This window comes from Balaenoptera musculus, chromosome 9 (assembly GCF_009873245.2).
Source record: "Balaenoptera musculus isolate JJ_BM4_2016_0621 chromosome 9, mBalMus1.pri.v3, whole genome shotgun sequence".
Lineage (NCBI taxonomy): Eukaryota > Metazoa > Chordata > Mammalia > Artiodactyla > Balaenopteridae > Balaenoptera > Balaenoptera musculus.
The window spans coordinates 70,822,619-70,844,985 of NC_045793.1; the positions used below are offsets into that span (position 1 = coordinate 70,822,619).

The window sequence follows — 22,367 nt, forward strand, 5'->3', positions numbered from 1 at the left end:
AGTCAGAAAGAGGAAAACAAATATCGTATATTAACGCATATATGTGGAACCTAGAAAAATGGTACAGATGAACTGGTTTGCAGGGCAGAAATAGAGACAGAGATGTAGAGAACAAACGTATGCACACCAAGGGGGGAAAGTGACGGAGGGGTGGGGTGGTGGTGGTGGGATGAATTGGGAGATTGGGATTGACATATATACACTAATATGTATAAAATAGATAACTAATAAGAACCTGCTGTACAAAAAAATAAATAAAATTCAAAAATTCAAAAAAAAAAAAAAGAAAAAGAATGGGTGGAGAGATAAGTGAAAAGACCTGGGCAAAAGGAGTGATAAAAATGATGATGGGGTTGGTAGAGGTTGTGATGGGAGTAGCTTAGGTGGGTAATGTCTCCTGGTTAGTGTTGCTCACCAATTATTCCAGCAATTCAATTTATTCTGGCCCAGGGTCTGTGAGCAGAAGGTGTTTGGACCCCTTATGCCTGAAAGCTTTATGAGCAAGTGTGTTCTCTGCAGGCCCTCACCCTGACGTGATAAGATAGAAGCTGCTTGGCTTGCTGGGTCAACGCATAAAGACAGCTGTTTTGACTTTCAGTTTTGCATGTGTGAGGAATAAACTTTTGTTAGAATTATGAAATTTCAGGGTCACATATTCATTGCAGCATAATCTACCATATCTAATAGAGTACCTAACCCGGACCCAGGAATTAGGAAGGCCTAGAGTGAAAAGAATACCAGGGAATTAAAACAGTTCAGTGTGCTTGGATTAAAGAACGCTTGAAAGGCCAATGAGAAGAGTTAGCATGAAAGGTCCAGGCTTTGAAAAGCCTTGTAAACCATTTTAAGGAATTTGACAAATGGCAAAGAGCCATTGAGAATTTTAATTTAGAATGACAAACAGGTCAAATTTATGTTTTAGAGTGATTACTCTTGTTGCAGGATAGAGAGTAGATTGAAGCAGGACAAAATCTGAGGAAAGGAGGCATGTTATAGAGGCTGTAGCAGCAAGCCAGAGGAAAGCTATCCTCAAGTGTTGGGGAGACTGGAGGTCAAGGAAAAGAGTGTAAATAAGCCTTTAAAAGGCTTTGGGAAGGCGTTCTAGCAATGTGTTCAAATATTCCAATGTTTCTGTAAAACATGCTAACGTAAGATATTTTAACCCTAATCAGCTGACATTCTGTGCTCCAACTTCTCCTCTGTCACACTTCTCCCTCCTGTCAGGTGGCTTTGTAGAGGCTGTCCACACATTTGAATTAAGCTAGGGATATATTTAGTTTGGGTTTAGTGTGATATAGTTATGTAGCCTGAAGTCACTTCCATATATAGATATTCCATATATATATTCCATATATAGTTTAGCTAGTTTCATGTAGGAATGTCTTCCAGGAAAACTCATATTGCTACCATGTTAATCCACTCCATGAAACACAAAGGTGCAGTGCCAGAATCAGAATGTGTTATGAATTTATCCTATGGAACCCAGCACAAAAAGAATATGGAGGAGAAAGATTGTGATTTGTAGAGCCAAAAGGAAGTCTGTGGAAAATTCTTTCAATCATTGGATATGTAAAATTGTAAATGGAAGATTCTGTCTCAACTGTATGTATCTCATCAAAATGGAAGTTTTCTCATATCAGATACAATTGCATAAAACCTATAATATGTCACTACTTATGGACATCAATGCAAACTTACTGAGTTGTCGATTTGAGAGTATTTAAGATTATGAAATGCCTTGAAAGGAAGAGAATATATATGAAAGAAATTTGTTAGGGTGTGGCCACTAACATCAAAGATACCCCCAATGCCTTCTGGTATTCATGCCCTTGTACAATCTCCTCCCTTAAGTCTGGGTTGGCCATATTGCTTGGTTTTGACCAATGTGGTAGAAGTGATGAATTCTTAGTAGGTGAATTTACCTACTAAGTAGTAGATTCACCTTAGTAGGTGAATTCTGAGGCTAAGTCCTAAGAAGTCTTGCAGCTTCTGCCTGGATCTCTTGAAACATGTACTGCAGGGGAAGCAATAGATTGTATAAAAAGTCCAATTACCCTAAGATTGCCCTTCTGTGAGGAAGCTCAAGCTAGTCATGTGAGAGGGCCTGCATCCTCCACCGATTTCAGCCATGCCAGCTGAGGCTCCAGGCATTTGGTGAGAAGCCATCTTTTATGTCCAGCCAATTCAAGCCTCCATGTGATTGCAACAGATTGAGAAACCTCAAGTGAGAAATGCCAGACTGAGTCCAGAAAACCCACAGAACCATGGGCGATAATACCAAATTATTGTTTTAAGCCTCTCTTGTTGCGGGGGGGGGGGGTTGTTAGATAGCAATAGATAACTAAAATAGAATCACTGTGGTATAGTAAAGACACCCCCCAAAAATCTTTTCCACATTCCTATCAAGAGATGGCATCTAATTTCCTCTCCCTTTGAATCTGGCCTGGCCAGTTAATTCTCTGCCCAGAGTACAAGAAGTGATACTGTGCCAGTTCTGAGGCCTGTCTTTGAGAGGATTGTAAGCTTCCGCTCTGTTCCTTAGAGCACAAAGACGTTATGTGGTAAAGTCACACAGAGACCACATGGATAGTCCCTAAGACTAAGTGGAGAGAGAGAACAGGTCAGTTCAACCCCAGCAGGTGAGGATGTGAAAACAGACTTTCCAGACCAGCCTGGGTGCCACCTCAATATCATCCAAAAGTCCTATCAACGTTATAAGGAGCAGAAGAATTGGCCAGCCCAGCCCTGCTCAAATTCTTGACCTACGAAATTATGAGATAGAATAAAGAGATTATTTTTTAAGCTATTAAATTTAGGGGTAATGTAATACATTATGCAGAAATAGATAATGGAGATCAGGGGTTTCTCCAAATTTACGTAACATTACCAATAATGAATTGTGACTGTAAGTTGTAGAGCAGAAAAAAGTTAATTTAAATTGTTGATAATAAATAAATTTCTATTAATCATACTAGAGAGAAGATAATTACTTTCCTGTTTTCTCTGTGGAATATATTATCAAATGTTTACCACATAAAAAATAGATCAAAAGTAAGCAGCCAAAAAAATAGAAAAAATGTATTATAGAGTTACATAAGGCAGTCAATTAATAAAAGCTATGTTTTTTTTTTTCAGGATTTTGTGAGGTTTTAGGACTGATCATTTTAAAACTTTATAATTTGTTGTGTTTTCTTTATCTATTCTAGACAATTACTTAATTTTGTACCAAATTTTGTTTTTTGCACTTTGGTATTCTTTTTCTTAAAGTGTTCCTCCAAATTTTCAGAACACTGAGGTCAAAGAGAAGATTCTATAAAGAGAATAAAATCTTCAAAGAGAATAGAATAGAATAGAATCTTCAAAGAGAAGAACAAAAAAATACAAAAGGTCATAAGTGAAGTATCAGGAATCATAACGGCTTTGGACTTTTTAACAACACTGCAAGATAGAATTTAATAAAGAAAGACCTTCAAACTTCTAAGGAGAAACAATTTCCAACCTAGATCAATAACACTGGGCAATTTCAATAAAATGAGAGAGAAGAATAGAAATATTTTCTGACCAGTTGTATAAAGTCTCAAAAAATTTACCATGCTCCTTTATTTTAGGAAAGTGCTAAACAATGTGTTCCAGTATATTTCCAGTATATTCCAGCTAGGTTTCCTTCCATTTTTCTCAAACATAATGATAGCTTATTTAAATAAGCTTATTTAAATAAGCTATAAAGCTGTTGACCACTTTCATTGTACCTTTTCCTGTTCATTCTAATATATTTGTATTAATTAAGGCAGTATTATTTGCTTTCAAATAAAAACAGGATATGGCTTGTAAACAGGATATGACTTAACTCAGACACACTTTTATTTCCCAAAATTATGTGTCTTTGCCCTAAATGGTACCTGGTAGATTGCCAAAAATATCATGAAGACACAGTTGGCATTTTATGGCAGTAACAGCTACTATACAAAACCCCCTGAGTTGAAATGACAAAAGTCACCTTATGAACTGTACTCCTTAATAAACAGTTATTGTTTTAAAGAAAAATTTGTGCAAGAAACTAAGTTTGAAAAATACACAGGTGGTTTTACTATTTTTTTCTAGAATACCATTGTTTATATAATATAAAATATCAGATTACTGCTACTTTAGGCTGTAAGTATTTCTCTCCCCTCTCTCAACTCTTTCACAGTCTAATCCCAAAGTGATCATCCAGGAACAGTGTCAGCGCCCGGGGAGTCCCCGCTCACCCTTTCCCAATCACTATTTCCACACACACTCCCCCAAATGCACGACTACCTGATATTTATGGTTATCGATCCCTCGATTTTATTTATAGTTTTTAAGTCATCTCTAAATACTGTCATTAAATTTATGTTTTTGAGTTTTATATAAATGGAATTATAAAATCTGCATTCTTGCGTTTGGGTTTCTTTCTCTCAACTCCACGTTGGTAAGACACATCCATATTGTCGAGGTAGCTGGATTTTGTTCATTTTTGGTTTGGGATAGGTTTCCACTATGTGAGCGTACCATGATTTAGTTATCCATTTCTAGTATTGATGGATATCTGAGTTGTTTCCAGCTTGGACGATTTCCAGTGCAACAGAAGCTGCATTAGACTATATCAATCTCACTTTTAGAACTCATAAACTGTTTATAGGTGAGGCAGAAAGACACATTTTTATACAAATTAAGAACATTTAGTCACCCTTATAAATGCTAGGTTTCCTTCCATTTTTCTCAAACATAATGATAGCTTATTGAAATAAGCTATAAAGCTGTTGACCACTTTCATTGCACCTTTTCCTGTTGATTCTAATATATTTGTATTAATTAAGGCAGTATTATTCGCTTTCAAATAAAAATAATGTATCTACTGAAGTAGCCATTGGACTAAATAAATACAACACATATCGATCTACAGCACTTAAAATGAAACACATTCAGGCCTCAGAATTGAAATAGGGTAGATTTCCAGAAAGTTTTTTTTAGGTGTGATGGAACATTAATAAATTGCATCAATTCCCTCTAAATTGTAATCTCACTGGTACATTGTTAATATAGTGAATAAAGAAAAATTGGAAGGGAGAATGTGGAGGCAAAAGAGGCAAAGGGCCAAGCGGATTATCCCATCACTAAAGCTGATTGTCCCACCTCTTTAAAGTCAGCTGATCAGGTTGGATTTCTCTGGCTATCAAGCTGAATTTGCCCATTAGGCCCTGGAATTGTATGTAATTTTGTAATAGCTGAATATGCCACCAAAAATAGTCACTTACAGACATTTAGAATTGAGATTTTAGTGTCATATATGACAAGATAGTCATATATATCTATATGTTTTAGTCTTCCTGGCATCATATGGAGGGGAAAATAAAGCAGGTAAAAGCAATAAAAATCTTCAAGTTTAATTTGTGGTTAGAGGAAAAACATTTTCTGAAAATGAATTATGATTTGAGGTCTTTTAGCATGAATTGTGAAACATCCTGCATAGCAAAAGGCAGTCTGAATATTATTGTAGGAGGGATGAACGTGTTGCATTTAATTGCTAAAGATGGCAAAACATCAGAAAGGATAACAGAAAATAGAGCAAGAGATAGACTCGGAAGGAGACAGACAGCCATTGATCAGCTCCTTAGTCTCATTCTTGGCCAAGAAACTCCCTTCTCAAGCTTCCTTCAATCCAAAAAGCTGCAAATCATTATAAAGGAAAGTTTCTACAGTTCTTTCCTTTATTTCCCTGGAGACACAAGAGTATCAGAGGAATAGATGACAAAGAAATTTGTAATTAAAAAAAAATCATTATAAGTAATTTAACTGGATCAATTCTAGTAAAATCACTGAGAGACATTTTAAAAATTGGCGCTTAATTTATTTAAGGATATTTTATTGACTAAGGAAAATGTAGTGGGGTTTAGATATAGCAAAGTGTACTATAGTTGAAGCAATTTAAAATTTGCAGTATTACTGATATTTTATTTGACTATAGATTGTGCATGAGCAATTTTATGTTTATCAATTTCATGTTTATATTTCTGAGAAGTCTAGAAAGTCTTTTGGTAACATAGTTAAAAGTTCTGTACAATAGCTTAGGAGTAATTTTACTTAGGATTTGTTGAACACAATCAAGTCTTGGTGTTGAATTATTAAAAAAGAAATGTTGACCTTAAACTGAACTGATAGAAAAACAGAATTAAAAAAATTAAGATCATGTTAAGCTAAACCTAAGCCACAAAGAAAGAGTTTTTAAATAAGGATTGTTAAAACCTGCAATAGATTACCCAGATGAAGTGAGAGAATTTCCTTCCATGGTAAAATGATGAAGACTGAAAAATTGAAAGATGGTTTGAAATGTGACTAGAGAAATGTTTTTAGGACAGAAGGGGAATATGTAGTCACAATTATTTTTCAAGAAAACACGCCTCTCAGATCTCTCGTGGGAGCATAATTGAAGCCAGCCCCAACGCTATACTCTGAAATTCATCACAGCATTTGTGCTGATATTTCTAGCCAATTACTGTGGCAGGGATACCAAGGCAGGTTCATTACAAGAGGGTGTGTTGGATGTCTCTGACATTTGGCTTTGGCTTGAAGACTCCCTGCTTTCCTTGCCAGAGCTTTTAAAAAGTGCACTGCAGTCTAAGACTTTCCTTCCTTCCTCCCTCCCTCCCTTTTCGCCTTCCTTCCTTTCCTCCTCCCTTCCTCTCCTCCTCCCTTCCTCCTTCCCTCTATCCCTCCCTCTCTTCTATCCTTCCTTCCCTCTCTCCTTCATAGAGGTCAGACCCGAATTGTGTTCTTTTAGCTCTCCTAGCCTCCTATAGCTCCTTCCCTATTTTCCCTCACAGATGTTTCTCCCAGTAAATCTCTTGCACATCTAATCCAGTCTTGGTGTTTGCTTCTCAGAGAATCTGGACTAATGCACAAGAATTCTGTTTGATTTAGATGAAAAACAAAACAAAACAAAACACATTTAAAACAAAGGAGAAGGAGAAAGGAGTATAGCAATCTCCTAAATTGTTAGAAACTCATCTCATATTAAAGATTTATTTAAGGATTAAGAAATTATATGTAAAAACTGATTAGATTTAGTTTGTCTTTGTTATTCCTATTTAAAAACAGTTAAAAAAGCAGTTTTCTAGGAGGCCCAATTTTTTAAAATAAATTTCAATGATCTAGTCTATGGATTTTGGACAAAGACAAATTTCTTTTATAAAAATAAAACTTCCTCTTCCACTTAACAAAATAGTCTCTTACCTTAGTCTCCAATATAATTCTCTGAGAAGAACTACAGTCCAATGTCCTATTTTTTTTTTTTTTCTCACTCAAAAACAGCAATTTGTCGACAAAGGCACAATACCAAAACATAATTTGGAAAAAGGACATTACCTGTGGCAGATTTTATTTTCCAAAGATATACTACAGTACCTAGCATCCTCTGTGCTCTTCTGCAGTGTGGCTTGTAACCCTCCCATCAAGAGGTGGGTCTACTTTCCCCTCACTTTGAAACTTGTCAGGCTTGGGTTCTCCTGACTAGTAGAGAATGGTGGAGGTGATCTTCCTTGGACCTATGCGTTGATACCTCTTACTAACTTTGGAAAATTCCTGACCATTATTTTCTCTTTACATATTTCTTCTGCCCCATTTTCTTTCTCTTTTCCATCTGGAACTATAGTCACACACACACTACTGGATTTTTGTCTCACAGGTATCAAATGCTCTGATCCATTTTTCCACTTTCCGTCTTTGTGTTTTAGTTTGCATAATTTCTTTTATCTTCAAGTTTACTTTTTTCTTCTGTTGTATCCAGTCTGCTGAAATCACATTTTCAAAAATCTCTGATTATATTCTTCATTTTATTTTCATTTTCCCCTCAGTAATCTTTATCTTTCTGCTGAAATTCTCCATGTGCTCCTGTATGTTTTCCACTAAATCCTTTAACACATTTATCATGTTGAGTTTTCAGGACCTGTCTGATAATTCTAATATCTGGATCATCTCTGGTTCTGTTTCTACTGACCATTTCTTCTTTTGACCATAGGTCAAATTTTTTTGATCATCCAAGTCTTTCATAATTTTTGATTGTGTGTCAGGTAGTGTGTATAAAAGAACACTGAGAGTAAAGTAAATAATATTTACCAGCAGAAACTGGTACATCCTTTATTCTGCCAGGCTGCTACTATGGGTACCTAAGTCAGTCTGCACTATAGTTGAGCTGGGTCAGGATTTGTTACAGGTTTAGTTAGGTTCAATTCAGCATTGGCTTCAAATGTTTTTTGAGGGCACAATCAAGATTTTCCTTTTATAGGAAGGAGGCCTCATACAGATCTCTTTGTACTTTACAGCTCAGCCATCAGCATTCTCAGCCTCAGATGTGCTTTACAACTTGGCTGTTACTTTTTTTTTTTTTTTGCTGGGGAGTGTTCTTTGCTCTTCTGTCATGTCCTTGGCTTTCACTCATGTCCTTATGAGTCCTCTCCCTTTCTTGCTGTTTTAACCCAGCCTTGGCGGGCTCTTGCAGTATACTGTAAAGAGATTTTTCTCTTCTGCTAATTCCTTAGCCTTTGGCAGCCACTGCTTTGGATTAGGTAAAGACCCAGATTGCTTCATCTTTCCTGTCCTAATCTGTTTTCAGCCACTGTCATACTTGAGGATGTTTGTGCCCATTGAGATAGCTGGGGAGGGAGCCCTCTTGCCTGACCACAGCCTATAGAGCTTCAAATCCTTGTACTATGTGAAGGCCCATGGGTTAGAGTTGGTACGTAGTTGTACACTCACTCTGTGGCTTTTGATCCTTGGATTATAAACTGTCACACTAGACCATACACCCACATTAAAAGATGGTTAAATGATCAGCTAGTTTCCCTTTATCCCTCTCTATGGCAGTCTTCTTTCTATAGCTAATCCATAAGAGATAAAAGCACTGTGGGCTTTTTCTTCCTGAGAATGTCTTATTACTTCTTGGATTTTAGTTCCTTTAGATGTCTTTGGTTCCTCAGTTCCATGAGAGGTTTTTTTTTTTTAATTGAGGTGAAATTGATATATAACATTCCATACATTTCTGGTGTACAACGTTATAATTCTACATCCACATACACCACAAAGTGATCATCACCAAAAGTCTCATTATCATCCATCATCATACAATTGATTCTCTTCACTCACTTTGCCTACCTCCCCACCCCTTTCCTCCCTGGTAACCACCAATCTATTCTTTGTATCTGTGAATTTGTTTTTTGTTTGTTCATTTGTTTTGTTTTCTGATAGGTTTTTTTTGTTTTTTTAAACTATGATTCTGTAGCTTTTCTAGCTCATTCTTGTTGGGGTGAGAGCAAATGGTCTTTTGCAAATTTCTACATCCAAATTCTAAGGTGGAATCCCGCTATGTTCACTTGTTTTGTTTTCCAATTTGCAGTACTTTCTTGGTTTTCTCTCTTAAAGGCCGCAACTCCTAATACAACCCTCCTACAACTTTAGCTCTTGCCTGGTTTCCATAACTGCTCCCTTAAATTGCCCCCCAGACTTAAGGGGAATTATAATAACTACCTGCTCTTGCTAGCTCTGAGCTGCTTCACTATCCTTTGTTGGCTTCCTTTAACCTTGTCCATATTTTTCAAAACAATCCCTTTATTAAACTCTTCTCAGTCATTTAAATGAGCCACCTCCTTCCTGCTGGGCCCCTGACTGATAGGGGACATTCCTAGGAGAAAAAGTAAGAGATTCAACCCACAGGCAGATAGTAGAGTGTATTATGAAGAAAGCAAATAGAGAATTGTCACAGTTGGTTGAGTTATGTTGAAGTGGTAGTAACGTTGGTGACATCCAGGAATGAGAAGAGGAAGAATAGATTTCCCCCCTAATTCTTCTTTAATAAGCCTCTGGCTTCTCAAATGGAAAGCTGAGCCACAAAGTTTTATTTGGGTTTGAGAGTCATTTTCCAGCTTAAAATTAAAAAAAAAAAAAAAAAAGGAACTCATTTGGGTGTATACAAAAGGTTAATGTGGAATACCAAGGCTAAAGAATTAATGTGGCTTTCTTGGTGAAGTCGGGTCTGGGAAGGTAAAGAGAGATTAGAAGAGGAAGCAGACAATTCCAAGAAGACAAATTATTTTTATCAGCTGCAATATTTTATTTAACATATATAGTATCATTTGTTATCACATAACTTACTCAGCATGAACCCTTAGGTTTCATATAAGTACCTGAATATTTCTCTCTAAGAACCTTTTTTGGCAGAAGGCACCACGAAATAACCAAACCTTTATTGGCTTAGCTTAGTGCTTGGAACACAGCAGGTTTTCAAAAACTGTTAGATGTATTAATACTAGCTGACATATATTAAGGACTAGCTGAGTCCTTACACTGTGCCAGGCGCTCTGCAAAGAGCGCTTGACATACTGTTAATATCCCAATTTTTAGGTGAGGAATCTGAGGATACATGAAGCATTTCTATAGTAGACACTCAAAGTGATAATGAATTGACCCAGGTGGAGACTGTGTCATTTAAAATTTTTCAGTTATCTGTGGGGAAAGAACCCTCAGCTTATTGAAATGCAGGATTGGAAGACAAAAAACCCTCTTGATTTTCTTTTGCATGCATGATAAAGTTTATCAGCATTTTTGCAAATCCCTGTAGGATACATCTGACCTGACAAGAGTCACAATTATGGGCCATATACCTTACCTATTTTCTGAGAAAAGCAGAGATTTCATCTCTCCGTTTATTCTTTCACTTATTTTCTTCCTTTCATTTTCCCCCACTTCATTCTTTCTTTTAAATCGTTCACGTTTATTCATTTATTACTTCATTCCTTCCTTTTTTCCTTCATTCAAACAAGGCCAGGTGCTTAATTTTAAAATCTCATTCAAAATGGTGCCACGTCACCCGCTGGGGCCAAGAACCGAGAGGTGCTGTCATCTTTCTCCCTGCCAGCGTGGATCTCCGTGGAGTCCCGCCCTCTTCTCCTCACCTGCTCCCCAGGAACCCGCGGCGAGGTCGCCGCCACACACTCTGGCCTCAGGCACTCTCCCTCAAGGCCTCCGCCCCTTCCCCCTCTCCCAGGGGCCGCCCCGCCCCGCCCCTCCTCTCCCTCCCCTCCCCTCTCCTCCCCTCCCCTCCCCTCCCTGATCCCAGCTAGCTGAGCGCATTTATTTGCATATTTCTACCTTTGTTCCCCGCCGGCGGCCAATCAGCGCGCGGGGCGAGGCGGGGGGGCTGGGCGGGGCTCGGGCTCGTGCTTCAGCAGCTGCGGCCGCAGGTTCCAGAGCGGGTAGGAGCCGCCGCGGGCGTGCCGCGCACTGCAGCCCCTGCCCAAGCCCCGGGCTTCCCCCCGCGTCCCCGCTGCTGCGCCGCCTCGGCCAGGCCCCGAAGGCAAGGACAAAGAGGCTGCCTGGAGGCTCCGCCGGAGCCAGACTTTACCTGCAGTTGCCGGGAACCGCAGGCTCCAAGATGGTTTGCGGGGGCTTCGCGTGTTCCAAGAACTGCCTGTGCGCGCTCAACCTACTCTACACCGTGAGTATCCCGAGCCCGTTCCTCCCCGCCTGGGGGCTTTGCACCTGCTCGGGTGCTCGGTGACTTCCCTGTCTGGCCAATGACTCGCTCACTTCATCCCGCACCCCCTTTCTGTCTTCCCACGCTCTGGCCTCCCCCGCCCGGCCTCGCCATCCGTCCCCGCTGGGGACCAGGAGCCGGCGACTGTCGCAGTCTCTTCCTTTCATTGTGAAGCCGCCGTCTTTCTGGCTCACTGGCCGCGTCTCTTCCCCATTGCTCTACCCCGCCCCCTCACCCACCGCCTTGTTTTTCAGTTATTTGACCAGACCTCTCCACTTTCCCATCCTTATCCCTTCTGCAACTCGCTCTTGGTTCCCAAACCCATCTGGGGCGGATTTGGAGGCGGGAGCCGCCTCGGGTTTGAGGACAGTTTTGCAAAAATAGCGTGATCTGAAACTGACAAGGTGGCATATGGATGATGTGCGTCGTGTTTAGCTCTACGTGCGCCTGTGATTTTAATTGAGGCCGCCGAGTAGGTTCACAGGATATCCGCAGCTTCCGAAGTTTGTTTCGTGCTTACATAAAGGAATGTCTTTTTGCGGGGAGCGGGAGTTGGGGGAGGGGGAGTTTTGCTTATACCTGATGCTTTTTCCATGTATCTCCCCTCTTATCAATATCCTAAATCCATTTTAAGCTAAATTCTCCAGTAAATAAGCGAGCCTCCACCCAGGTTGTTTCTTTCCCTGCCAACCAGCTCGGGCTTTTTAGTTTTAACCCTGCAGTGTATGTTTATAATTTTTGAGGGGCAATTCGGGGTGAACCGGAGGATGGGAGAGTAGATTGCCATTTACCGATTGCCTACCGCGTCCCAGATTTTACGTACACTTTCCTTTTTCTGACAATCATCCGAGGCAAGGGGCATTGTCTAAATTTTATACGTAAGATAATAGACCGAATAGGGCTTTAATAACTTTACATAGTTGATAGTTGGCGAGTCAAGAAGTGGAACCCAGGCTGTGGGATCCAGATCTTTCCACAGGCTTCTTTACCATGCGGAAGAAACTTCATCTTCTGTCATCATCCCTCCATCATAGTCTTGCTCCCTTCTATAAATACACCTGGGTTTGTTTTGCAGCACCCACCCTGAAAACGAACCCAGCTCCTGTGCATTAGCAGAGAGGTAGGCCATCTGTGCAAGCTTAGGTTACGTCCTTGGAGTGCGGAGTCTGCCTGTGGTCCCCAGCAGGAGGGAGAGGCTGGGTCCTTTTAGCATTACTGTTCCATTGTATGTGAACATGGTTGCAAAGCTTTGAAAGCAAGACATAAACCTGTAAAAAGTATGTCTTTCTGACTAGTTAGTAGGAATCTAATCAACATGTCACTAATCCTAGATTTGGGAAAAATTCTAGACCACCTGGTGATTCAGGTCCTTGTAATCGGAGATCCATGTCAAGTTTCAGATCAGAATTCACCTTTGTCTCACCTGAACATGCCTATCACATTGATTATTTATTAAGTAAAAGCTGACCAATTCTGCAGGTATTTTCTTTTATTAGCATGAATGGCCTGTTTAGAACTTCACATTCCCCATTTTATGCTCTGAATTCTGCCCCTCCCCCTCATGATTTAGTTACCTGTTTGCCAGACGTTTAACCTTATAGTATCTGCTTACACACAGTAGAATGTCTGCGTTGCATACTTACGTCACTGAGGAGGTCTATATAGATTAATATGCCGTATATATTCTTTTTTTCTAAAGGCAAGTTATTTTAAAATCCGGTTCTGTTGCTTTTGAGATATGTCATTTCTACTTGTATCTCTTGTGTATCCGGAAAGCAAAGAGAAAGGTAATTCTGAAGGAGCATATTATATAAGACTTTTATATCTGTTCTAAATTATTGACCTTCAGAGTGTATTCTATTGATTTTAATAGCTCTGTAGTAAAAATTAATTGGAAATTCACAGGACCATAAAGATGGTTGGCCCTTTTAAATCTAAACCTTTTAATTTATTTTTTAAAATTTATTTATTTATTTTTGGCTGCGTTTGGTCTTCGTTGCTGCGCGTGGGCTTTCTCTAGTTGCGGCGAGCGGGGTCTACTCTTTGTGCGGTGCGCGGGCTTCTCATTGCGGTGGCTTCTCTTGTTGCAGAGCACGGGCTCTAGGCGTGTGGGCTTCAGTAGTTGTGACTCGCGGGCTCCAGAGTGCAGGCTCAGTAGTTGTGGCACACAGGCTTAGTTGCTCGGGACCAGGGCTCGAACACGTGTCCCCTGCATTGGCAGGCGGATTCTTAACCACTGCACCACCAGGGAAGCCCTAAGGCTTTTTAGAAAAAGGATATTTCTTAAAATGAATTAGTGTCTACTGTTTATATATTGTGAACAAGTTTAGATGAGTTCAGCAGTTTAAACTGGAAATGAATGAAAGGTAAACGTTGAACCAGGTCTTAAATAGATGCTGAAAATGTGCCATTGCTATTATTTAGATTCTGTATCTTCCCTGGTTTCACCTCAACATTTTAAGATGGGAAATGTTAAGTGGTTGGGGGCAGGGTTAAGGCTGAAGACTTGGGAGACATTTCTTTTTAAGGCATGAATAGGAGGACCCTTTATAGGTTCCAGTCCCACCTGGGTCACTGCCTCCGAAATAAGCTCAAAGTTGTGGGATTGAATCTGAGATTATTTCTAAAGGTGTTAGTAAAGCCAGGATTGCATACTGGTGTGGCAGGTGTAAAGGCCATGGTCTGCTCTGAGTCATCACTCTTGCCTTGAAGCATTTTCTTGAGGAACTTAGGGCAGCCTAACTGTCCACATGCTCAGGTGGCCTGCTTATGACCTTGAGATTAGGGCAGAATTCGTGACCAGTCCAGAAAGCACGTCATTAAGATAGGTTGGATGGAACATCGCCCAAACTTGTCATGGATTTTTGATCACTAGCCAAAGGCGTGGCTGGTTTTTGTTGTTGTTTATGGTTTGGTTGTTTTAATTAATAGAATCCCTAGTGTAGTGAATATCAACAGTTTATAGATACGGGAGGAAAGGGAGAAGATACGGTTTCTTCATGCACTTTCATGGTGTTATACAAAAGAATGACTTGCTCTAGAACTTCCTACATTTATAGAAACTGAATGTTTCTTCACTCAGCAAATATTTATTGGGTGTCTACTGTGTGCAAGTCACTGTTCTCAGTCGGGGAATACAGCAGTGAACCAAACTGGGCTTTGAAATCAACATGCCTTACGAAGCCTCTTTTTCATTCATTATCTTCTCTACATATGATCTCAAGAGCTTTCTTCAGTCAATAAACATTTGCTTACTGTGTGCATTCTGCTGAGAACTGTGGGAAATAATAAACACATACAAAGGCAAATACCTCCTCTGTGAAGACAGGATCTAGTTGGGATTTATGGAGTGGAAAAATTAATGCTATATAAAGGAAGGACTGACTTTAGGTGCCACAAAATTTAGGACTAGGGTAGGTCTTTGTGGGTTGGAGAAGAAGGTATGATTGAATTGGGGAAGTGTGGAAATAGCTTGGTCTTTTTGATACTGTTCAGGATATAAACACAAGTGAAAACTGCTTTGGGAAAACGGTCTATTTTATTTTTAATCGTTGATTTTAAAATAATTTTGATTGAAAGTATTTTGACAAAAAGTGAAAAATAACTTTAAATAATTATTCCTAGTGATTTGTGGGGAATTTTAGGAGGTATGAAATAAGTGTTATATTAAAATATGTAACATTTTGAGGGGGCTTCCCTGGTGGCGCTGTGGTTGAGAGTCTGCCTGCCAATGCAGGTGACACGGGTTCGAGCCCTGGTCTGGGAAGATCCCACATGCCGCGGAGCAACTAGGCCCGTGAGCCACAACTACTGAGGCTGCGCGTCTGCAGCCTGTGCTCCGCAACAAGAGAGGCGGCGATAGTGAGAGGCCCGCGCACCGCGATGAAGAGCGACCCCCACTTGCCGCAACTAGAGAAAGCCCTCGCACAGAAACGAAGACCCAACACAGCCATAAATAAATAAATAAATAATTTAAAATATGTAACATTTTGAATATGTCTCCTCGTGCTTCTTAAGCAGAGAAGAAAAGACTTCTAGGAATCGACTTCTGTTTATATGTATGTGTGTGTGTGTGTGTGTGTGTGTGTGTGTGTTTGTGTGTATGAATAGTTTTAATTAAGAACGTAAGGAACAGAAAATAACTCGTGGTCTTTAAATAAGGGTCATTTCAGAAGTTTCAGTTTTGTTTCTTAGTCTATATTTATTCTTCTAAAATCTAAGTTTGTTTCTGTTGATTTTTTGCAATATTTTTTCTATATCTTGGGTTGCTTTGGGGAAAAAATCTCCATGCAGTCAAAAATTATACCAATTTACATTCATTCTAAGGCATATGTTTATTTGCGTTTTAGGTATCTCTGAAATTGAGGTTGTCTTAAAATAGGTAAAACATAGAAGATAAAAAATATATATATATATATATATATATATCTGTACAGTCTATGGAGAGAAAAACAGCTGGGTTTCAGAAGGAAACCTAAATTTGAATACCAACTTTACAACTTGCTTGGAATTTAACCTTGGGCAAAGGTCTCCATCTGAGTTTCAGTTTTTTCATTTATAAACTGGTGATGATATTTTTCATTCTTCCCTTGTGGAGTTGTTAGGATAAAAGGAGAGAATGTGGATAAATGCTTTGGATGTGCTATAGAAAAAAGAGCAAGTTGTTACAGCTTCGTGGAAAAAGTTGAATTATTTTAAATTTCTGAATTACAAACCTGTATGTTACAATGGAAAGGTTTTCAAGCTACTGGGATTTCTAACACTTACAGGCTGGTGTTAACTCAAGCAGGCCCTATGGGGTCAAGAGTTCATACCCTCAAAACAGTAATATTAATCTTTCAGTTGTAAGAAAAAAATGACTGAGGTATGGTGAGTCTAAGTTTGGAACGATTTTCCTGTACATTTTTTAAAGTCCTATTCTGGTCATTAGAGGGCTGGAAAAGTATAATTTTGTTCAGTTTCTACTCCAAAATAAATGAAAAACACTAATACTTCAGCCAAAGAAAAAAATCTGCTTATTGTAATTGCCTTCAAATTATTGTATTTGACATTTTTCAAAATTCTGATCATTATTTTTCAAATTATTCTTATTTAATATTTTAATGTGTGGTTAGGCTTATGTTATTTCTCGGCCCTTGTTCAAACTACTGAGTGAATTTAAAATATTTAAGTGGTTGCTGAATATTTACTTGGATTTTGAATTTAAAAATGATTCACTGTTTACAGAACCTGGAATTTCCACACGATGCTGTTGAGCTGGTGTTTATAGTCGGCCTTTGTGCTAAATACGTTTGTGAAATTTCCCAACTTTTGATTTTAAAACAGTTACCGAAATGTGCTATTTATGCCATTTCTTACTTGAAATGAGGTTATTTTCTTTCACAAAGTTTAACAACATAATTGAGAGGCTTTTACAAAGAAAGAAAATTTATTAGGGGAATAATTGTATTTCAGCCTACATTTGAAAAGTGAGATTTGAACATCTCAGTGGTTTAATTTGCATACAGTTTTAGGTAGGTTAAAAGTGGGCCATCATCACCTCAAACACATATGAATTACTGGTGAAGACAGGCTAGGTTTAGTTCGTCTTCCTTCTTATCACATTTCACCTGAATTGTTCCTCCATATTATCTTATCACTGTAAAATGAATAATGCACTTGTAATAGTGGATGAAAACTCAGAGAATAAACCCAAATTCCTTAGCATGCCATTCAAGATCTTTCAGCATCCGCTCTTCCCGTGTGCATCTCTTCGTATATTTCAGCCACAGAGGGTTCCCCAGACATTTTACCCTTTGTCGCCTGTCTTTGCTGATCCTCTGCTCTTGACCTCTAATACCTTGCTCTGTCTTTGTAAAACTACTCAAATAAAGCCTCCCGTTTCTTAAGTCAGAAAGAATTGTTTCCTTAAATTTTCACTTGGGAATCAATCTTACTACTTGAGTGCCACCCCAGACTAATTCAATCAGGATTCAGAGAGAGGGAGGAGACATGTGATTTTTTGGTTAAAAAAACCCTTTTTAAAATCTTCCTAGCTAATTCTAAATTACAGTGAGGGCTGAGAGTCAGTGTTGTAAGACTTTATATTATTAGTCTAATTTATTATTATTAGTCTAATATAAACATATTGTTAAGACGAACCAAATAATTTTTCTTTTATTCATTCCAATAATATTAATTAAGCAACAGCAGCAGTGAACAAAAGAAACCAAAAGTTCCTGCCTTCATGGATCTTACGTTTGGGGGAGAAGGTAGATGATAAGCAAATAAGCAAATAAGTTATACATCATGTTAGAAGGTAAAATGCTATGGAGAAAAATGGAGTAAGAAGGCTGAAGCACAGTGGGGCATTGGGGGGTGTAGGGGAGGATAAGGGCATATTTTTATATGTGGTGGTCGGGATTAGCCTTCTCGGTAAGACAGCAGTGGAACAAAAACTTGAAGGAGATGAAGGACAGACATCTGGAAAACAACACTGGAGGGAACGGCCTTTGAGAAGATCCTGAAGGAGTATTTCTGATTTATGCAAGGGACAGAGAGGACTCCTGTGGCTGGGACAGAGTGAGCAAGGGGTGGGTGGAGTGGTTGGAAATGAGTCAGAGAGTTTCTGGGACCCAGATTGAAGGAGTTGAACTTTTACACCAAGGGAAATGGGGAGCCATTGGTGGCTTTGGGACTGATTTTCATTTAAAAGTTTGTCTGGCTCCTGAATTGAGAATAGATTATAGATGGCAAAAGTAGAAACAGTGAGATCACCTGTAAGGCTACTGCAGTAATTGAAGCAAAGATGATGGAGGTTTGGACCAATATTATAGCAATGGAAGTAAGAGAAATAGTCAGATTTTGGGTGTATTTTGAAGGTGGTGCCAACATAATTTCCTGATGGATGAGAATGGGATGTGAGAGAGACCAGTCACAGATTACTTGTGATTTATGGCCTAAACAACTGGCTTGCTGAATCTGCTATTAACAGGAATGGGGAGACTGTGGGTGGACCAGGCTTTGGAAGGAAAATAAGAGGTTCAGTATTAGATGTGATGCCAATCAGATACCCAAGTGGAGATGTCAGATGGCAGGTAGTCTAATAACAGTGGAGTTCAGGGGAGAGGAATAGCTGGAGGTTGAAATTCAGGGAGCCATCAATGTAGAGAGTGGTATTTAGAATTGCTACTAGATGAAATCAACCAGTTGGTGAGGATAGGTAGAGAAGGGCAGTGATCTGTGAACTGAACCAAGGACACTCTTATAATAACAGTTTTCGGAGACAAGGAGGAGCCAGCCAAGGAGCCTGAGAAGGAATGGCCGGTCAGATAGGAGGAAAACCTGATAGAGGCGGGTGTCTTAGAAGCCAAATGCACATCATTTTAAGGAGGCAGAGTTGAACATCTGTGTCAAATGCTGCTAAGTAAGATGAGGACTAAGACATGATTCTTAGGTTGATCAATGAAGAAGTCACTGAAAAAAGCAATTACCCTTTTATTTTGTCTTTTGGTAGACTATATGTCCCTCAACAGTAACGACCGTGTCCCAATCACTCCGGCTTTCCTGAATGCCCAGCACAGCCTTGCCATATGGTTGGCATTTAGTTGATTGAATGAAGGCGGCAGTGCAGGGCTGTTTTGCCCATAATTCCACTTCTTGTCTCCCAAAACTGCTCTGAAGAAGGAAGATGTAGGGTGGGGTTGAAACTTTGTTGGCAGCTGTGAGTGCTACCTCAAACTAGTTATCCTTGGAAAATGGCAAGTCAGGATGCCTTATTTTGATTCTCTTTACATAATTTCTTCCCAGCAGATATTATATATTATGTATTCTGTGCCTTGTAAGTATAAAGCAATCTGCTTGGCACCAAGGAGAACACAGAGAAGAAAACTATGTGACAACAGCACATCAGCCTTCCTTGTATCATTTGAGGAATGAAAATGAGACGAAGAACTGCGGTCTTGGCTTCAACACTAAATGTCTGGATATTTAGCAATATCCAGATTATTTACAGAATTTTCAAATTTCCATCCAGATATTTGGTATCAGAGAAACACATGCTTGATAATCACTGAATTGTTCTTCAATTTTTCACATTAGGCAGAAGTTCAGAGGGAGAGTTCAGTGTCAAGTGTAATTACTCTTATGACATGGAGAGGTCTGGGGCCTTAGTTTTTAATGTATCGGTGGATGCTGTATTACATTTTCGTGGTATAGTCCTTTTAAATCTTATTACTGTTTTAAGATTCTTACCCTCCACTATCATCACGTCTTCTCTCTTGCTTTAGTGCTGACAAAACATTTTTGAATTATTTAACTGCAGAATCGCATCCAGTTTTTTCAAAGGTTCTACGTTCCTCTTTCGTCCTCAAAGCAATTCACTTACCCTGGTAGAATTTGGATGCTCAAAAAATGTAGCTGCTCTAGAAATGATTCAGGTCTCTCTTTGCATGTTGTTTCTGCAATGTGGTGGATATTTGGTGAAAGAATGAAACTCTCTTTTATAGGTTATATAGAGAAAGAATAATCTGGGACACCATTAGGCTGGATTTCTTCACCCCAAATATTGATTAGGTTAGGGAATAAGCATTTGCCTATCCCTAAAGCGTAATGAACAAGATCATGAGCTCTTTCAGTCTGCAGTGTATTTGGAGTACCTCTCCTGTACCAGGCACTTAGCCACATGCTAGGAATATCAGGTCGACATGTGCTTTGACTGTATGGCACTCAAAGTGTAGAGGGCTCATTAGAAGAATTCAAAGTATGACTGGAGGTGGGGAATAGTGGCTAATGAGTTACCTCGAGAGGTAAGCCAGGCCCTTCACATTCTTGGATTTGTCAGCCTGGTGTTTGGACTTTATTCTGAGATTAGGAACAAAAGATAGCCGGCATGGGAATGACCTGATCTATTGGCTTTAAATTAAAGACCATCAAAGACTACCATATTAGGAATAGAGTCCAGCTGCAGGTAATAGAAACCCAGCTACTGCTGCTTCAAATAGTAAGCTCTGTTATTTTCACGTAGCAAGATGTCTAGAAGTAGGTAATCTAGAGAAGGTGCACAATGCAAGCATGTTATCAAGGTCCCAGTTATCCTGCCCTACCATCCTTGGTATGTGACTTTCTTCTTTGTCACCCAATTACATCTGCAACTCTAGGCATTAGGATTTGTTCCCTGCTGGAAGAAGGATAACGCTGTAAAATGCTTTTCCTCATTAAGCTCTGTGTGTGTGTGTGTGTGTGTGTGTGTGTGTGTGTGTGTTAGAATAGTTCTATTGGGGTATTAATGACATACAATAAGCTGCACATATTTAAAGTATAAATTTGATAAAGTTGTGACACATATATACACCTGTGAACCCATCATTGCATTCATGACCTTGAACATATCAACCCCCAAAGTTTCCTTATCCTCCTTTGTAATCCCTCTCTCCTGCCACATAACCTTTGCTCCCAATTTGCAGGCAACCACTGACCTGCTCAGCAGTAAAATTGAGGCTAGAGTTCAATTTGGTAAGCCTGGGGAGGGTGTTTGCAGGAGGGAGATGGCCTAGGACATTTCTCTGGCTCATTGAGTCCCTTCTCGTTTGGTCCTTACAGTAAAAAGTTTCAGGTAGGTCTTTTAGGCTAAAAGGGAGTGCTCATATTTTGTAAAAGCCCATTGATAAGGTGAAGGATATAGAGTTAGTCTAGGTGGGGAAGGTGGTCACAGTGGGGAAGGTAGACAGGGTCACTGCAAGTTTGCAAGTATTAAAAATGTTACGATAAACACTTGCAAGATGAAGCTTGCATTAACCAGAATTCTTTATAATTTATAAATGAACTTAAAAGAATGTGTTGGCGAGATAACACAAACTCTTAGAAGGATATAATTGGGAGATTCAATAGTTGGATCACCAAGTATGGCTGGATCAAGGGGCTCAGAAAAGGTCAGAACTCTCTTGCTCCTTCTATCCACTTGTCAGCCCAGCTTGCCTCTGCGTAGATTCTTTTTGAGGCCAGAACTTTCCATGTGCAAGATGACCACTGGCAGAATCAATTTTAATTGTCCTTATGGCTTGCCATACCAGAGGAACCCTTTTTTCCTCTTTCAATATTCCTGTATGATCATATGGGACATACTAATTAACCCTGTTGGTTTATGGACCCAACCCATGAACCAATCACTGTGGGTAGGAGGATGAGCAACCATGATTGCTGCTGGCAGTGGTTGGAGGGGGCCAGTGAGACACTATGATTACGGGTTTTATAAGAAATGTATGTGCTGGGTTGTAAAAACACCGTATGTCCCCTACAGAGATCATTTGTCCTCTGAGTAGGAATTTGAATCTTCTATTCCTAATTCTAGAATGTTCTAGCAACTCCATCATTTGAAAGGCCTACTGTAGTGGTTTAATGCTTCAACACCTACTTAAGCTAGATTGTAAAGAACATTATGCACAACATTTTTTTTCTTTCTTCCGGAGTGGCATTGCATGTTATTGATCCAAAAAGTGCATAAATACATGTTTATTAGTTTTAAATAATTTTATTTGCTGGAGTGATCTCAAAGATAAAGACTGTTCATCCTGACTAGGATTTCTTGCTCCCCTACTCCAGGCAATGCACTGTGTGCTTGTATATGAATGTCGGCATATGGGACAAATTTTCTAGGTCGGGTAAAAGAAAAATAAGCGCAAAATGAATAAGCAAGGATTTGGTAGTTAACTAATAGCAAAGTCGTATGAGTGAGGACCTTATTGTTCGTTTATACATGACTGTGCAACCAGATCTCATAGGGAGTCAGTCAAGGAGACGCTAATCAAAGCTATATCAACCTGGCTACGAAGCAAGAGCTACAGTT

At 39.4% G+C, this 22,367-nt stretch overlaps 1 protein-coding gene across 1 annotated transcript in view; it reads left to right on the plus strand.

Annotated features, from left to right (window-relative positions):
- The first annotated feature begins 11,186 nt into the window (after positions 1–11,186).
- The window catches only part of TSPAN13 (tetraspanin 13), a 30,525-nt gene continuing 19,344 nt past the window's right edge, over positions 11,187–22,367 (plus strand). The window contains exon 1 of the mRNA XM_036863828.1: positions 11,187–11,506. Within this exon, the coding sequence (XP_036719723.1) occupies positions 11,444–11,506 (63 nt within the window). The 5' untranslated portion in view covers positions 11,187–11,443. The remainder of the gene's footprint in view (positions 11,507–22,367) is intronic.